We start from the raw sequence: 18,055 nt of genomic DNA, 5'->3' as shown, positions 1-18,055 counted from the left end.
AGTGTTGCTTCCTCTTCTCTACACAAGACACTTCCAGTGGCTTCCTGTCACACGTGAAACAAATTCCAAATTCTTGCCATAGCCCAAAGTGTACTGTGCTACTTCTCTGACCTTATTTCCTATGCCTTTTCATTCAACTCAGCTACATACACTGACCTCCTTGCTATTGAGTATTACCAGTATGCTTTCACTTTCGGGCCTTTGCGCTTCTCTTCTGCTAGGAATGCTTTCTCCCAGATGTTTATGTAGTACTCCGTCACTTCAGTCAGGTCTGTACCCAGCTGTCTCTACCTCTTTTGACCTCCCTATCCAAAATAACATCCTTATCCTGCTTTATTTTTCTTCACAGCACTTATTACCTCTTGATGTTTATTCCACTAGAATAGGGAAGGAATAAGCTTTATCTGCTTTGTTCACTGCTGTATCTTTATCTCATCTGCGTGGCAAAACCTAAATTCTGAAGGAATTCAGAGTTTTCTCTTAATTTGTCGAGTGATAAAAGAAATTGCACACTTCTTTAGATAGGTACCATTGCCAACTAAGATATCTTTTTTTTTTTTAACCTTAACTGAGCCCTCAGCATGGCTCAGTGATTTGTGTTATTTTAGTAATTCTTATCTTCCTACTTCCAAACACTTACTGAACTGTTTTCCTTGCATGTGTTGTCCCACATGTACCTCTAATTCAGTGACTAAACTTAAACTCATCTCTTCCATCCACTCCCGACCCTGACTCTCTTTGTGTGTCTCATCACTGTCCACTCAATTGCCTAGGCTTGAATCCTGGGACTTCTCCTTAACTTTTTCTTTTTTCTCTCACCAGCATCCTTATAGTCATCAAATTCTGTCACTTCTACCTTCTGCTTATCCCGATTAGTCCAGTTATTTGTTACCCTTGCTGTTTTAACTCCTGTCATCATTTGCCCGGATTCATGCTGCAGTTTTATGTGGGCACCTTGTTTCCTCTCTGGCTTTCTAAAATAAAGATTTGATTATGTCTGTGCTTTGCTTAAAGTCTGCAATGACTTTCATTGCTACTGGGATAAAAATCAATGTGATTTATCAGGCTCTTCATAGTCTGGGTCCTGCCTGTCTCAGTAGCTGCATCTCGTACCACTGACTGTCTTATAGCTGTATAGAAGTTTTTTTCAGCTTTTAAATGAGCCATGCTTCCCCCCCTGCCCCCCCCCGCCCCTCCTGTCTAGAAAGCTGCACATGCGTTCCCCTTTCTCTTGACACTCTCCGCTCTGTTCCATCCTAGAATGTTAGGAGCTCTCGCTAATTTCTTTGTAGTGTTTATTATAGCACTTGTCATTCCTTATTCTAATTGCTTGTTTTACTGTCTTTCCCTGCATAGGCTACAGATTTCTGGAGGACTGGGAATATATATGTTTTGCTCAGTATTGTATTCTGAACTCCTAATACATACCTGCCATATTGTAGGCCTTCAAATATTTGTTGACTGAATAAATACTTACGGAATTGGATATTAAGGGGAATATAAAAGAATTGATTATCCAAACATTCATTTCTTTATACTTGAAATGGTGTACATATACTTGGATCAAAATTATTTAATATTTATCTTTTTATTCCCTCCATGCTCCAAAGATAATTTAAGATAAAGGTAAAAATAAATGTAGGACAATAAATTGAAAGACAAGTGAATATTGTACATACAATACAAGCTTTGGTCTTATGCACTTAATAGAGGTGGCCACAGATCTTTGAAGGACACTGTGGCAGAGACTACTAGTTGTCTTGTATCTCTTCTTTCCTTCTTCTGCAGTAATAGAATACCTGAAATGTTTTGCTGGGCATTGGCCACCTGAATAAGACTAGATTTACTAGAATCTCTTGCAGCTAGGTATGGTTAAGTGATTATGTTCTGGGCAATTGAATGTAAGTGAATGTGGTACGTGTAACATATATGCACATGAGTGGAGCTGAAGAAGCCATCTTAGACCATAAAGTGATTGGGTGAGTGGAGGCAAGTGTAACAACAAGATGGAAGGAACCTGAGTCCCTGATACACCGTGGCACCAACTAGTCCTAGAGCATTGCCTTGAATTTTTTTTTGCTTGAGAGAAAAATAAACATCTATATTGTTTAAGCCATTGTTTTTGGATTTCAGTCACTTGCAACTGAACTTCTTGTACGACTATCAAAGCTTATTTGACAGATGGATCATGTACCCTTCTGGGAACTCTTTCCTACTCTCCTGTTGGGGATTGTTGGGGTGCCTTTGCAATTCATATCAAGCTGGTGATTTGCATTGCCTCTTAAGCAAATGTGAATCACCAGCTTGATATGAGTTGTAAAGGCACCCCAACAAACTTGGCTATTGGTTTCATGTCTTCCTCAGAGTTTTGGAATGTATGTTATTAAAAGGAAATAAAAGTAAACAAGCCATTGCATAGAATCAACAAAGAACCAGAGTAAGAAAAAGGAGGTCCTACTCATAAAGAATTTAACAGCAGTATATGCTTTAAGTCACTTAAGAAAGCACCTGGATCCAGAGATGAAGTTTGGTGTGTGTATCTATTTATTTAACTAAAAATTACTTCAGGAGTCTGTGCATTCACAAATACACTTTAAAAGTGAGCTATGTCCCTCCTTTCAAAATCAGAGAATAAACACATCTTTTTAGGAAAAACAAACAAACCTGGTTGACTCATTCTTAAATTTGATCTTTATAAGCTTTCCTTTATGAATTTTAATAGCATTAAAGATATTTAGTAAGTGAAGGTACTTTTAAATAAGTAGCTTAATTTAGGAATTAATAACTATAAAATGGTTACCAAACTATTATTTAATAACACTTTGGCAATAAATACCAAGTTTTTTAAAGAAGTTCATTTGCTGTAACCTACACATTTTGTTCCTAGAACTCTTTGCTGGTAGGGAATAGGAGAATAATTATATTTCACTGAAATGTAAGTTTGTATTCAAAATGAGATTATTAAAATTTGGTGTAGCTTTAATTTTATACAACGTTTTGGAAAGTTATTTAATAATATGAAAAAAATAATTGGGCAAGATATGTTTAGTGAGACAGTTCAATGGAATAAAATAAACAGTCCAGGAAGTAATATGAATGCCTAAATAGACCTAATGTATGTGATAAGGGGGTAATTCAAATTAGTGGGCAAAAGACAGACTATACAAGAAAGAAATGGCGTTGAAGCAGCTGGGTAGCTATCTGCGAAAAAACGTTGATCCATATCTCACCAGATAGGTTCAAGGTTAATTTCAGTGTATCATACAGTTGAATGTAAAAAGATGGAACAAAAACACCTCAGATTTGGGTAAGACCTTGTTATTATATAAAATCCATAAGAGAAAAATTGGTAAGGTTTTCTGCATAAGAAAAAGAAGAAAAACATGCATGGTATTAAAAAAACACCATAGGGCTTCCCTGGTGGCACAGTGGTTGAGAGTCCGCCTGCCGATGCAGGGGACACGGGTTCGTGCCCCGGTCCGGGAAGATCCCACATGCCGCGGAGCAGCTGGGCCCGTGAGCCATGGCCGCTGAGCCTGTGCGTTCAGAGCCTGTGCTCCGCAACGGGAGAGGCTACAACAATGAGAGGCCCGTGTACTGCAAAAAACAAAACAAAACAAAACAAACACCATAAAGTCAAAAGACAAATGAAAAAGTGGGGAAAAATATTTACATCTCAATCACAGGCAAAGGGCTCAGTTTTCTAATATATAAAGAATTTGTAGAAATTAGCAATAAAAAAATAACCCAACAGAAAAATCAAAAAAGGATATGAGCAAAAAGGGCACACAAAAGGACATATGTATTACTTAAAAATATGGAAAATTTTGACTTTACATTCATGAGAGAAATACAAATTAAAACTTCACTGAGATACCATTTTTCAGATTCCAGTAAATTGTAGAGTTTAATATCACCCTGAATTATTTATATGTATATAGACACTCTCATTTACTGATGATGGGAGTATAAATTGTTTCAGTTTCATTGGAAGGCAATTTTGTAATAGCTATCAAAATTGTAAATTCATTTTCTCTAAGCTAGTAATTTGACTTTTACTGTGTATATTATAACTGAACATGTGTGCAGTGATGTGTACAAGATTGTTAATTGCAGCATTTTTGTAATAGCAAAAAATTGTAAACAACCTTAGTGTCCCTCAGTGGGGGAAAGTATGAAAATAATGTGGTATGTTCATATAATGATGTTCAGCAGCTGTAAAAAGAGAATAAGGAAGCTCTTTATATCTGACATGAAAAGATCTCTAAGATATATTATTAAATGAAAAAAGCTAGGTTTAACAATATAACGGTGTAGTATGCTCCATATGTGTAAAAGAGTTGGGAGGAGAATGTATAGTCATACATACATTTTAAAAGTCTCTGGAATGACACAAACTGTTAACAGCGTGTGTGTGTATCTTCTCGTGTGCATACATGGAAGGAAGTGAGTGGGTTAGGGCTAGGCATAGCCGCCTTTGCATAATGAGAAAAAAGAGAAATAGGTGCTGTCTCCTCCAGAACTTCTACTTCTGTTTCTTAAAAATTTTATTATGATATGCTAATTTTGTTAGCACCAGGCAGTTGGCAGCCATTCACTGGAAAATTTTAATGAAAATAGATAGATAACAGAAGGATTTGGGGGTGGGGGGAAATTCTAGACTAAGCTTTTTATTCTATTAAGCTTTTTCTCTAGGAAATTTAATTTAACCTTTAGTTCATTTATGATTTTTTGATAATAATAGTTGCATACCTGTAATAAAAATATTTGATTTTGTTAAGATCATCTTGTAATTTATTTCAGGTAAAATTTTTATTACTCATTAAGAAAGTGATACAGCTTGATGGCTGTACCTCTTTTTTTTGTATTTTGAACCGTATGACCCCAAAATATATAGTTATATGAAAATATGTTGTAATGAAAAAGTAAAATACAAAACTACACATTCAATATCATTTTTCTTTTACTAAAATATTATATATATACATAAATATATAAGTTAATACCTGCGTTTATATAATAGTTATAATTGTAGATATTTACTATATATGTATATGTCATATGTATCTATATATAAATGTTTAGTAAAATAATAAATGCATGTCCATGTAGGTTTGTATGCATGTATATGAAGTGCATGTGTTAGGAAAAAGGGCTAGAAGGAATTAGACCAAATTGTAGTATCTCTTCATGGTAGGATTTCAGATGATTTTTAAAAATATTTTCGTTATAAGCATTTGTATTTTTCCACTTTTTATATTATGTAAAATTGATGATAAATGTTTTAATGGTATTTCTCTAAGAATTTTTACTGAAGCTTCTTTTTTCCTTCATGAAAAGAGTTTTTCAGCTTATATCTTTAATGGATACCGGATTGCCTCAGTGTTCTAATGAGAAAATAGAACTTGCAATTCTGTGGTTCTTGGATCAGTTTCGTAAAACATATGTTGGTGATCAACTTCAGCGAACCTCAAAGGTAGGTTTTTACTAGAGATTAAAATTAATGTTATTGAAGATGAAGAAAGGTGTTCACATGTAACAGCTTTAAGCTGAATGATATATTTGGGCAATTTCTACATAAGAAATTTAGTTGATCAATTGAAGTCAGTTGATTAATTGGTATTGAAGGCAATGTGAGATTGCTTGTTTTATGCCTAGATTTACCATTGTCTTTGAAGATTGATTGGCAGAGTTAGAGAATATTTTTTATGTGGTTAGTCATTAGTTAAGATTATTTTAAACACCTTAATGAATTTTGCCTTATTGTATTTCAAGGTTTAAAACATACGATTTACTCTTTTAGTAGTTCTGAGGGTTTTGGTGGGGTTTTTTTTTTGATACTTATTTTTGTGGTTTCCAGTGTATTTTCCACTCATTTCTTGGCATTTTTACATGATAAATGATGAGGACAAGAAGAGTAAGACATGCCTTTGAGAGGCTGCAGTTAACTTAGTGAAGGGAACATTTCTACTATGGTGATTGAAAGTTTAGCATTAGCAAGTTCAGATGAATTGATCTTAAGGCATTAAGGTATTATTGAGGGCATTTATGTGAACCCTAACCAGATATTTAGTAGCACTTGGACACTGAGTAAGATCTATGAGGTTTTTTTTTTTCTTTTCTTTTCTTCCTAGAGTAATAACTTTCCAAAACCTTCTCTGTTGGAAGTCCTAAGGATATTCTCATCTCCTTTGGATTTATAGTTTGTATTAGTAATGTTAAGAGATTAAGTTCTAGAATAAGCTTTTTATATTGAACTGAGCTTTGTTTTCCCTGGGAAATTTAGCTTAACCTTCAGTTCATTTATGGTTTTCTGTTAATAGTAGTTGTATAGTAGTATGAAAAGTATTTGATTTTGTTAAGATCATCCTTTAGTTTACTTCAGGTAAAATTTTCTTTGCTTTTTAAGAAGGTGATGTAGTTTGATGCTTTCTTTGTGAAATACATTGTGATATTTTATTGCCATTTAGGATTTGTTTTCATTCAGGATTAATATCAAAAAAATTTTCTTAGAGTTAAGCTGACATTGAATGAGACAACTAGGGAGAAAAAGGAGTAGCTAGATATAACTGTTTTAGGTTGACAGTAAGGCAAATTAGAATCAGACAAAAATTACATGGTATAAAATTTATACAGGGTACACATTGAATTATGATAAACTGTCTTGTTTTAAATGTACCCAGAGAGTTTATTTTGCTTTTGCAAAAGTGAATATTCTTGAAACATTGCTTATCTAATATCCATTTGGTCTGGGTCCTAAATCAGAACAGTGTAATATGGAGTGGAAAAGCCTTAAAATTATTGTGGTTAAAGCACTTGGAAATAATTATGTAAAATGAAATCGATTGTTTTAGGGCAATGGGTTTGAGAAGTTTTTTTCCTGAAGATTCTTATATGTATATAACTTTTAATATAAGGTAATTGTGAAAAAAGTGAATTATAAAAGATAAGTTTTTCTTTTTTGAAATTGCTTACATATTAGGAAAAAATAAACACATCATCAGACTGGTGTTGATTCTTTTATTTTAATTTTACTCTAACATTTTTGATGCATCTTATCCTATTTTCAAAGAGAATAAGGTGATTTTATTTCTGAGGCATTCCTACTGCATAACCTTGAAGTGAGGCCAAAGCTTTCCACTTTTCTTTTTTTTGGCTTGTCTGCTGATCTGCCTTAGTAGGAACTGTTTTGGGGGTCCTTATTGTGTGCCCTGGCACTCTTCTAGGAACTCTTCACATTCTCTCTAGGTCTTATAACAAGCCTGCAAGTTTGGTATTATTGTTCCCATTTTACAAATGAAAGAAAAGACTGTCTAAGACATTTAAAATAAGTCCTCTACATACTGTTTTTCTGTCAACCACGCTAAGGAGGACCAGATGGAAGATATTTTTTGGTGAGAGCATTCCGGATTATGGCAAAAAAAGGGAGAGCATTAGGTTAAAGTAAGCGAATAATGTTCAGTGTGTACTTATTTTGTACCAGGAACTTTCCAAACCTCTCTTAAGCATTATGTCATTTAATTGGATCATATAGAGTATGACTTAAAGTTCTTCCGTCTCTTTTCTATGTATGTCATCAGTTTCATGCTTCACTACTCCATACTTGTATTACATACTTTATGTGTACTAAATTTTTTTCAGCTCCTTTAACAGTCTACATTCTCTTTCAATTCTGGACCTTTGAAAAAAATTGTTTCCTTTGCCTAGGACACTATTTTTTTTAATTCATCTTCCACTTCCCTGCCTTACTTAGCTAACTTCTACTTTTCTTTCACGTCAGATACCCCATCCTTTAGGATGCTCTTCTTAACTTAAATTCTGAGAGAGTTTCTGTCTCCTATTTTAGGATTATTATACTGCATTGTAATTATTTCTTAGCAAAACATATAGAGACTATAATCTGGGTTAGGACTGTTCTGTCTTCTTTATTGTTATCACCTCCACATGCTTGGCATATTCCTTGTATGCTTTCTACTAGATAATGGTTGAATGTATATATTTAGTAGAATTTCATAGGAATAGGGTCTAGATATCATGTATAATACTTTCAGGTGATAAAGGGTATGTTCTTGAGTTGGAAAATGATGCTGACTTTAATGAAGTTGTTTGACAGTTTTTTTAAAAAGACATAATAATTGATTTATTTTTAATTGATTTATTTAATTTATTTATTTTTGGCTGCACTGGGTCTTTGTTGCTGCACACGGGCTTTCTCTAGTTGCGGCGAGTCGGGGCTACTCTTTGTTGTGGTGCGCGGCCTTCTCATTACAGTGGCTTCTCTAGGCACGGGCTCTAGGCGTGCGGGCTCAGTAGTTGTGGCATGCGGGCTTCAGTAGTTGTGGCTCATGGGCTCTAGAGCACAGGCTCAGTAGTTGTGGCTCATGGGCTTAGTTGCTCCGCGGCATGTGGGATCTTCCCGGACCAGGGCTCGAACCCATGTCCCCTGCATTGGCAGGCGGATTCTTAACCACTGTGCCACCAGGGAAGCCCTGTTTGACAATTTTAAGTAAGGTATACCATTAATAAGCATCTTAAAAATTCTATAAAAGCCTTCATGTGCAAAATAATATAATTTAGAGAAATAAATGCTCCAGGAACCAAGGTGGGAATCATTGAAGTGATTGTATAGAAGTATGTCCTATAAGTGAGAAAGAAAAATCATAAATAGTAGCTGTAGGTATTAATTGAGCAATTAGTCTGTGCCAAAGACTTTGCTCAGCACTTGACAGGCATCTAATTTCATCTCACAGAAACTCCATGGAAATAGTTATCTTTATTAACATCCCCACCACTTTTTACAGATATGGAAACTGAGGCTTGGAATAGTTAATTTGATTAAGTGGTTGAACCTGGATTTGAACCCAGGACACTTGATAGAGCCTTTGCTGCTAACCACTTTGCTGTATTACCTCCTGTTGGATCTTTGACAGGGATATTGAATGGGCCTTTCAAGCTCAACAGGTTCTAAAAAGAAACATTGTCTTCTAAAATGCTTTCTACCTACTTTTCTTTTTTGAGGAAGAATGACTTTTAACCCAAAATTTCCACTTTGTTCTTATTTCTTATGTCTAATATGTCACCTATTCTTGCTGATTTTATTGCCTAAATATCTCTCAGTTCCACTCCTTTCTCAGGAGTGGAACTTGCCTTTTTATTCTTGTTACTGCTTACATTTCTCACTAGATTTCAGAAGTCTTCTGGTTGTACTCTTTGTTTCCTTTTTGCCTTCTTCCAGTCCAGTTTCCATACTGCCACCAGAGTAATCTTTTCTTCAGTAGAAAACCAGAGAGAATAGTGTAATGAATAGTCACACATCCATCTTCCAGCTTTGTCAAATCTGAATGCTTTGCCATATTTACTTCAGATCTGTATATTTTAAAATTAAATATTGAAAACATATTGCTCTGATTCTGTTTGCCTCACTTCTTGCCCAAAAGTAACCACTACCCTAAATTTAGTGTGATTTTCATGCACGATATCATTCTTTCCCACATTTCTGTGTATTTATTAACAAAACATAGTATTATTAACTTTATAGAAAATTATTAGGCAGAAACTTGCCTTTTTTGATCAACATTGTTTTTGAGATTTATCCATGATGATACATGTAGTTTTTGTTTGTTTGTTTGTTTGTTTCAAAGTACAGGTGTCATTCTTTTTTTTTTAATTTATTTGTTTTATTTATTTTTGGCTATGTTGGTTCTTCGTTGCTGTGCACAGGCTTTCTCTAGTTGCGGTGAGTGGGGGCTGCTCTTCGTTGTGGTGCATGGACTTCTCATTGCAGTGGCTTCTCTTGTTGCAGAGCAGAGGCTCTAGGTGCACGGGCTTCAGTAGTTGCAGCACATGGGCTCAGTAATTGTGGCTCGCAGGCTCTAGAGCGCAGGCTCAGTAGTTGTGGCGCACAGGCTTAGTTGCTCCGTGGCATGTGGCATCTTCTGGGACCAGGGCTTGAACCCGTGTGCCCTGCGTTGGCAGGCAGATTCTTAACCACTGCGCCACTAGGGAAGCCCTGATACGTATAGTTTTAAGTATTTTAATTATTTAATGGTATTACAATATATTACTGTGCCATTATATATTCTTTTTTTTAAAATATACATTAGGTGTTTCCAGTTTTAACGTTTACAAAAAATACTGCAGTATGTATACTAATACCTATTTCCTCATGCATATGTATGAGTATCTTTTTTTTTTTTTTTTTTTTTTGCGGTACGTGGGCCTCTCACTGTTGTGGCCTCTCCCGTTGCGGAGCACAGGCTCCGGATGCGCAGGCTCAGCGGTCGTGGCCCACGGGCCCAGCCGCTCCGCGGCATGTGGGATCTTCCCGGACCTGGGCACGAACCCGTGTCCCCTGCATCGGCAAGCGGACTCTCAACCACTGTGCCACCAGGGAAGCCCTGTATGATTTTCTTGAAGGTAAATACTAGGAGTGGAATTGCTAGGTTGTGGAATGTTCATATCTTCAGCTTTACAGGATATTATCAAGTTGCCCTCCTAAGTGTTGTAACAGTTTATTCTTCCTCCCCCAGCAGAGTAGGTGTGTGTTGCTGTATATTGTCATAATACTTGCTTTTGTCAGTCTTTAAATTTTGCCGTTCTTCAGGGAACACATTTCTTACTGTGTCATTTCTCTGCTTAAAATTATTATTGATTTCCCATTATTTACAAAATAAATTTCTTCTTATGGTCAAACTTCACCTACCTTTGCAACTTTTTCTTTTGATACTGCATTCTATTCTATGACGTGATGTATATGTGCTGCTGTGTATTTATTTCCTGCTTGCATATTTCAATTATCCAATGAATATTAATAAGTAACTACTTTATATTAAGGCCAGGGATACAAAGGCAAATAGGATGGTCCATCTCCCCAGTAAGTTTATAAATTAAAGAGGGAAGATAGCAAATAAAGAAAAAAAATAGAAAATTTATCCATGTCTATATTTAAACAGTATATAAATAAGGAAAAGACAGACTGTTAAATAAATGCTACAAATATATTTTGTTATATCTATGTAAAAATTATATTATTCACAGCACACAAATATCAAATCCAACTAAGTTAGAGGACTCTTAGTGTGCAAAGTAGAAGATTATGATTTAGGGGTAGGGAAGGATTTTTTTAAGACATAAAAAGCCCAAAGTGTAGATACAAAGGTTGATAAATTCTACCCATTTTAAAAGTAAAAACTTCTGTGGATAAAAAAGGTACAGTAAACAAAGTAAAAAGACAACCTGTAGACAGGTTGTAAGATATTTGTAATACATGTAACTTAAAGAGAATCAATATTCAGTTATATAAACAATTTCTATGAATCAATAAGAGAAAAACAACTCAGTAGAAAAATGGGCAAAAGATGTGAATAAACAATTCACAGAAGAGGAAATCACAGTTGCCAATAAACATGAAGAAATGTTCATCCTTTTGTGGACTCGAGAATGCAAATTAAAGCTACAGTGAGATACCATATTATACCTGTTAGCTGGAAACAGTTACAAAGTCTGACAAGTGTTAAGTATTTGTCAGGAAGTAAAATAGCAAACACTCTACACTGCTGGTGGAATCCAAATTGGTAAAATTGCTTTGGAAAACAGTTTAGCAATATTTAAGAAGGTTAAAAATGCATATACTCTTGGATCAGGGAACATAAATTCTAAGAACATACTTTAAAGATGCTCACGTGTACGGATGACTTATTTAAGAGTATTTTGGATACAACATTGTAAATCAACTATACTTCAATAAAATTAAAAAAAATATATTTCAGGTATACAAACAATTGGAAAACTTAATTTTAAAAATACCATCTACTCTAATACCCCAAAAGCCCTTCATAAAATAGGAATAAATCTAATGAAAGAGGTACAAGACGTGTACAGTGTAAACTCTAAAACATTGTTGTAAAAAATTAAATGAGCCCCAAATAAATGGACATATATATACTATGTTTATGAATTGGAGACTCAGTATCATTAAGATCACTTAAGTAAAGTAAGTGGTAACAATGTGTCATGAAATAGAGAATATCGATAAAGGGAAATTTTTAAAAAAAGAAACGAATAGAAATTCTGTAGTTGAAAAGTACAATAATTGGTATGAAAAGTATACGAGAGGGGCTCAACAATATATTTTAACTCGCAGAAGAAAGAATTAGCAAACTTGAAGATTGACTATGTCTTAGTTTGGGCTGCTATAATACATACCATTGACTGGGTGGCTTAAACAACAAAAAATTATTTCTCACAGTTTTGGGGGCTGGTAGCCGAGATTAGGGTGCCAGTGTGGTTAGGTTCTTGGTGAGGGCCCTCTTCCTGATAGTGTCCTCACATGTCCTTCCTTGCTCCATGCCAAAAATGAGAGAGTGGTTCTTTGTCTGCTCCTCTTTTTATAAGGGCATTAATCTCATCATGAGGGCCCCACCCTCATGACCTCACCTAACCTTCGTTACTTCCCCCAAACCCCACTTACTAATACCATTCCTTTGGAAGTTAAAGATTTAACATATGAATTTTGGGGGACACAAACATGTAGCCCATAACAGATGGCTAGAGATTATAGAATTCAAAAAACAGACAAAAAAGAATGAAGGAGGGCTTCCCTGGTGGCGCAGTGGTTGAGAGTCCGCCTGCCGATGCAGGGGACACAGGTTCGTGCCCCAGTCCGGGAAGATCCCACATGCTGCAGAGCGGCTGGGCCCATGGGCCATGGCCACCGAGCCTTGTGCGTCCGGAGCCTGTGCTCCGCAACGGGAGAGGCCACGGCAGTGAGAGGCCCGCATACGGCAAGGAAAAAAAAAAGAAAAGGAAAGAAAGCAGAAAAATATATTTAAAGCAATAATGGCTTAAAAATTACCACATTTGTTGAAAAATATTACCCATCAAAGAAGTGTAATGAGAAAGGTCCATACTAAAATCACACCATAGTAAAAATGCTGAAAGACAGACAAAGAGAAAAATTTGAAAGCAACAAGAGAAAAACTGCTCCTCACATACAAGGGAACTCCAATAAGATTAATAGCTGATTTATTTTTAGAAACAGTGAAGGCCAGAAGACATTTGGATGTCATATTCAAAATGCTGAAAGAAACTGGTAACCAAGAATTCTATATCCAGCAAAACTATCTTTAGAAATGAAAGGAGAATTAAAGACATTTTCAGATAAACAAAAACTGAGAGAATGCATTGCTATCAGAGCTGCCTTATAAGAAATGCTAAATGAGGTACTGCAGGCTGAAAGCAGGTGATCTCAGACAAATTCATATGGATCCACGGAAAAAACCAAGAGCACTAGTGAAGCTAATTAAGCAATTATAAAATACGGTACTTCTCTTAACTGATTGAAAAGCAATTGTATATAACAGTTACATATTTTATATACATATACACTGTATCGATAGCATATAACATGTAGAGATATCAATAGCAGCACACAGAAGGTGGGTGGGGAAAAAGAAAGGTGGGTGGAAGTGGAGTTGTGGAAATGACACAAGATGGTAACTCAAATATAAGAATCAATAAAGAGAACTAGAAATGGTAAATAAGAATGTTTATCTAGCAAACACTTTAAACATATTCTTACTTTTTTTTCTCTCAACTTTAAAAGACAAAATTACGTAAAGAAATAATTACCATAGTTTATTGTTGGGTTTGTAATGTGTAGTTGTAATATGTTATAACGTACAATAACAATATTACAAAAGGGGAGCAAAAAGACTAGAGCTATGTAGGAGCAACATTTCTTTATCTCATTGGAACTAAGTTAGTGTAAATCTGAGGTAGATTCTATTAAGATGTATATACTGAGCCCAAAAGCAACCACCCAGAAAGTTACCAAAAAAATGTATAGTGAAAAAAGTCATTAAAGTTTTTAAAATGTTACATTAGAAAATATTTGCTTAATGCAAAAGAAAGCAGTACAGGAAAGCTAGAGGAACAAAAAAGACAGTAGACATTTTTTAAAAAGTAAAATGGCTGACATAAATCTAACAATATCAATAACAACATTACATTTAGAATAGATTATATAATCTAACCAATAGGCAGAGATTGTCAGATTAAAAAAAAATGTCCAACATGCTATCTACAGAACACACTTTTTAAATTCAAAGATACAAGTAGATTGAAAGTAAAGGGATGGCAAAAGATATACAGACAGCAACCATAAAAAAGTTGGAGTTGGGCTTCCCTGGTGGCGCAGTGGTTGAGAGTCCGCCTGCCGATGCAGGGGACACGGGTTCGTGCCCCAGTCCGGGAAGATCCCACATGCCGCGGAGCGGCTGGGCCCGTGAGCCATGGCCCCTGAGCCTGCGTGTCTGGAGCCTGTGCTCTGCAATGGGAGAGGCCACAACAGTGAGAGGCCCACGTACCGCCAAAAAAAAAAAAAAAGTTGGAGTGACTATACTAATATCAAACAAAATAGACTTTAAAACAAAAAATGTCACTAAGGATGAAGAGGGACATTTTATAATGATAAAATAATCAACCCATGAGGAAGATATAACAGTTACAAACATATTACTACCTAAGAACAGAAGCAAAAACTAAAGCCTCTGTTTTTTACATGAAGCAAAAACTGACAGAAATAACAATGTTAATTGAAGAATTTAATGCCCTAGCTTCAATAATGAATGGAACAACTAGACAGAAGATCTATAAGGAAGTAGTAGACTTGAACAGCACTATAAACTAACTGGACCACAGACAACTACAGAACACTCCACCCAACAACAACAGAATATACTTTTTTCCCATGTACACACAGAACATTGTCCAGGATGGACTACGTGCTTTACCATAGAACAAAACTCAGTAAACTTAAGAGGATTGAAATAATACAAAGTATGTTCTCCAACCACGATGGAATGAATAGAACTCAGTAAAAAAGAAATTTGGGGAACTCACATATATGTGGAAATTAAACAACACACTTCTAAATAACCAATGAGTCAAAGAAGAAATAAGAAGCGAAATTAGGAAATACTTCTAGGTGAAGGAAAATGAAGACACAATATACCCTAACTTATAAGATTCATTTAAAACAGTACTTAGGTCTAACTTTATAGCTATAAACTCCTACATTAAAAAAGAAGAAACATCTTTAATAGCCTAACCTTCTACCTTAACACTGGAAAAATAAGAAACTAAACCTAAAGTAAGCAGAAGGAAGGATATAATAAAGTAAGAGTAGAAATTAATGTAATAGAAATTATAATTCATGGGAAATTAAATCACCATAATTCAGGAGAATTCATTTCAATACTATAATGACATACCACTTCACTCACCCCTAGGATGGATATAATCATAAAGACAGATAATAACATATCGGTAAAGATGTGGAGAAGTTGGACCTTCATACACTGTTGCAATGTAAAATGGTGCAGCTAGTTTGGAAAACAGATTGGAAGTTCTTCAAAAAGTTGAACATAGAGTTGCCATATGATCCAGTAATTCCAGTCCTCTGTATATACCCAAGAGAAATGAAAGCACACATCCACATAAAAACTTTACACACTATTCGTAGAAGCATTCCTTGTAGTCATTAAGTCAAAAAAATCCAAATATCCATCAACTGAAGAGAGGATAAATAAAATGTGGTATATCCCTAAATGGAATATTATTCAGTCATAAAAAGGAGTGAAGTATTGATACATGCTACACCATGAATCATCCTTGAAAACATTACGCTAAGTGAAAGAAGCCATTCACAGAAGAACAAATATTGTGTGATTCTACTTATAGGAAATTTCCAGAATAGACATATCTATAGAAACAGAATGTAGATTATTGTCTAGTAAAGGTTTCTTTATGTTGTGTTGAAAATATTCAAAAATTGATAGTGATGATGGTTGCAAATATCTGTTAATATACTAAAACCAATTAATTGTACACTTTAAATGTGTGGTTGTATGAATGTCTCAACTACTACCAAAAAAGGTCTAAAGCTCACTTTTAAAATGGGGAAAAGATTTAAACAAGCACAACTAAAGAAGATATCTAAATGGCCAATAATCACATAAAAAAATGCTCAACATTGTTAATCATCAGAGAAATATGAAAGAAGTATCATTTCATGCCTGCCAAAATGGCTAAAAATGAAAAGACTGATAAACCCAAGCCTTGACGATGGTGTGGAATATATGAAACTATGATGTGTTGCTGATGGCAGTGTAAACTGATGTATCCATTTTGGGAAACTATTTGATGAGTCTACTAAAGCTGAACAGAGCTTACCCTATAGTTCATCAGTTTCACTCTTAGGTATTTACCCAGAAGAAATAAGTTTATATATCCAAGTGACTTATATAGGAATGTTCATAGTAGCTTCATTTATAATGTCCCCAAACTGGAAACCTATTTCACCAACAGTCTAATGGATAGATAAATTAATGTGTACCACATGGCAGTAAAAGAAAAGAAAAATATTATGATACATGCAGAAATGTGGGTAAATTGATGATAATCAATTTAGCCATGATGATGAATGAAAAATTAGACACAAAGTATACATGCTTTATGATTCTGTTTAGCAATTTAATGTGCTATTTTGATTGATTTGTGAATATCAATCCATCCTTAAGTCCATGGAATAAATCCCACTTGATCATGGTGTATGATCCTTTTTATATATTGTTGGATTCAGTTTGCTAAAATTTTGTTGAGGATTTTTACATCTGTATTCATCAGAGATATTGGCCTGTAAAAAAATTTTTTTGTAGTGTCTTTGACTGGTTTTAGTATTAGAGTAATGGTGGCTTTATAGAATGAATTTGGGAGTGTTCTGTCCGGTTCAATTGTTTGGAGTAGTTTATGAAGGATCAGTATTAGCTCTTTGGTAGAATTCCCCTGTGAAGCCATTCGGTCTTGGACTTTTGTTTGCTGGGATTTTTTTTTTATTACAAATTCAATTTTACTTCTAGTGATTAGTCTGTTCAGATTATCTGTTTCTGATTCAGTCAAGGAAGGTTGTATATTTCTAGAAATTTGTCCATTTCTTCTAGGTTGTCCAGTTTGTTGACATATAACTATAGAATTCTCTTACAATTTTTCTATCTCTTGGGCTTCCCTGGTAGCACAGTGGTTGAGAGTCCGCCTGCTGATGCAGGGGACACAGGTTCGTGCCCCGGTCCGGGAAGAACCCACATGCTGCAGAGCAGCTGGGCCCGTGAACCATGGACGCTGAGCCTGCGCGTCCGGAGCCTGTGCTCCGCAACGGGAGAGGCCACAACAGTACCAGAGAGGCCCGCGTACCACAAAAAAAAAAAAAAAAAAAAAAAATTTTTTTGTATCTCTGTGGTGTTGGTTATTTCTCCTCTTTCATTTCTTATTTTGTTTGTTTGTGTCCTCTTTTTTTTTCTTGAGGAGCCTATCTAAAGGCTTATCAATTTTGTTTATCTTTTCAAAAACCAGCCCTTTGTTTCATTGATTTTTTTTCTATTGTTATTTTTGTCTCTATTTTATATTTTTCCTCTCTGATTTTTATTATTTTCTTTCTTCTGCTGACTTTGGGCTTCGTTTGTTCTTCATTTTCTAATTCCTGTAGGTGGTAGGTTAGGTTGTTTATTTTAGATTTTTCTTGTTTCTTGAGGAAGCCCTGTATTGCTATAAACTTCCCAATTAGAACTGCTTTTGTTGGTATCTTATAGATTTTGGAAAGTTGTGTTTCCACTTTCATTTGTCTTGATGTATTTTCTGATTTCCTCTTTTATTTCTTTATTGACCCATTGGTTTTTTAGTAGCATGTTGTTTAGTCTCCATGTGTTTGTTTTTCCCAATTTTATTCCCATAATTGGTTTCTAGTTTCATACTGTTTTGATTGGAAAAAGTGCTTGATATAATTTCTGTTTTCTTAAATTTGTAGAAACTTGTTTTGTGGCCAGCATGTGATCTATCCTGGAGGACATTCCATGCGCACTTGAAAAGAACGTATTTTCTTCTGTTTTGGGATGGAATGTCCTGTAGATATCTGCTAAATAAGTCCGACTGATCTAATGTGTCATTTAAGACCACTGTTGCTTTATTGATTTTCTGTCAGGATCATTGTGTATTGATGTAA

At 35.0% G+C, this 18,055-nt stretch overlaps 1 protein-coding gene across 7 annotated transcripts in view; it reads left to right on the top strand.

The window, feature by feature from the left end:
* RANBP17 (RAN binding protein 17) overlaps positions 1-18,055 on the top strand; it is a 313,454-nt gene that overhangs the window by 72,590 nt on the left and 222,809 nt on the right. For all 7 annotated transcript variants that reach the window (XR_003428271.1, XM_027084318.1, XM_027084317.1 and 4 more), the window contains one exon: positions 5,341-5,476. Coding sequence is in view for 6 of the 7 variants with exons in the window: in XM_027084318.1 (XP_026940119.1) it covers positions 5,341-5,476 (136 nt within the window). In the remaining variant the exon portion in view is untranslated. The remainder of the gene's footprint in view (positions 1-5,340; positions 5,477-18,055) is intronic.

This window comes from Aethalodelphis obliquidens, unplaced genomic scaffold (assembly GCF_003676395.1).
Source record: "Aethalodelphis obliquidens isolate GAN/ISIS:26980383/991018 unplaced genomic scaffold, ASM367639v1 scaffold52, whole genome shotgun sequence".
NCBI lineage: Eukaryota > Metazoa > Chordata > Mammalia > Artiodactyla > Delphinidae > Aethalodelphis > Aethalodelphis obliquidens.
The sequence above is the reverse complement of the archived record's forward strand: the minus strand, read 5'-3'. Positions and strand labels throughout refer to the sequence as shown.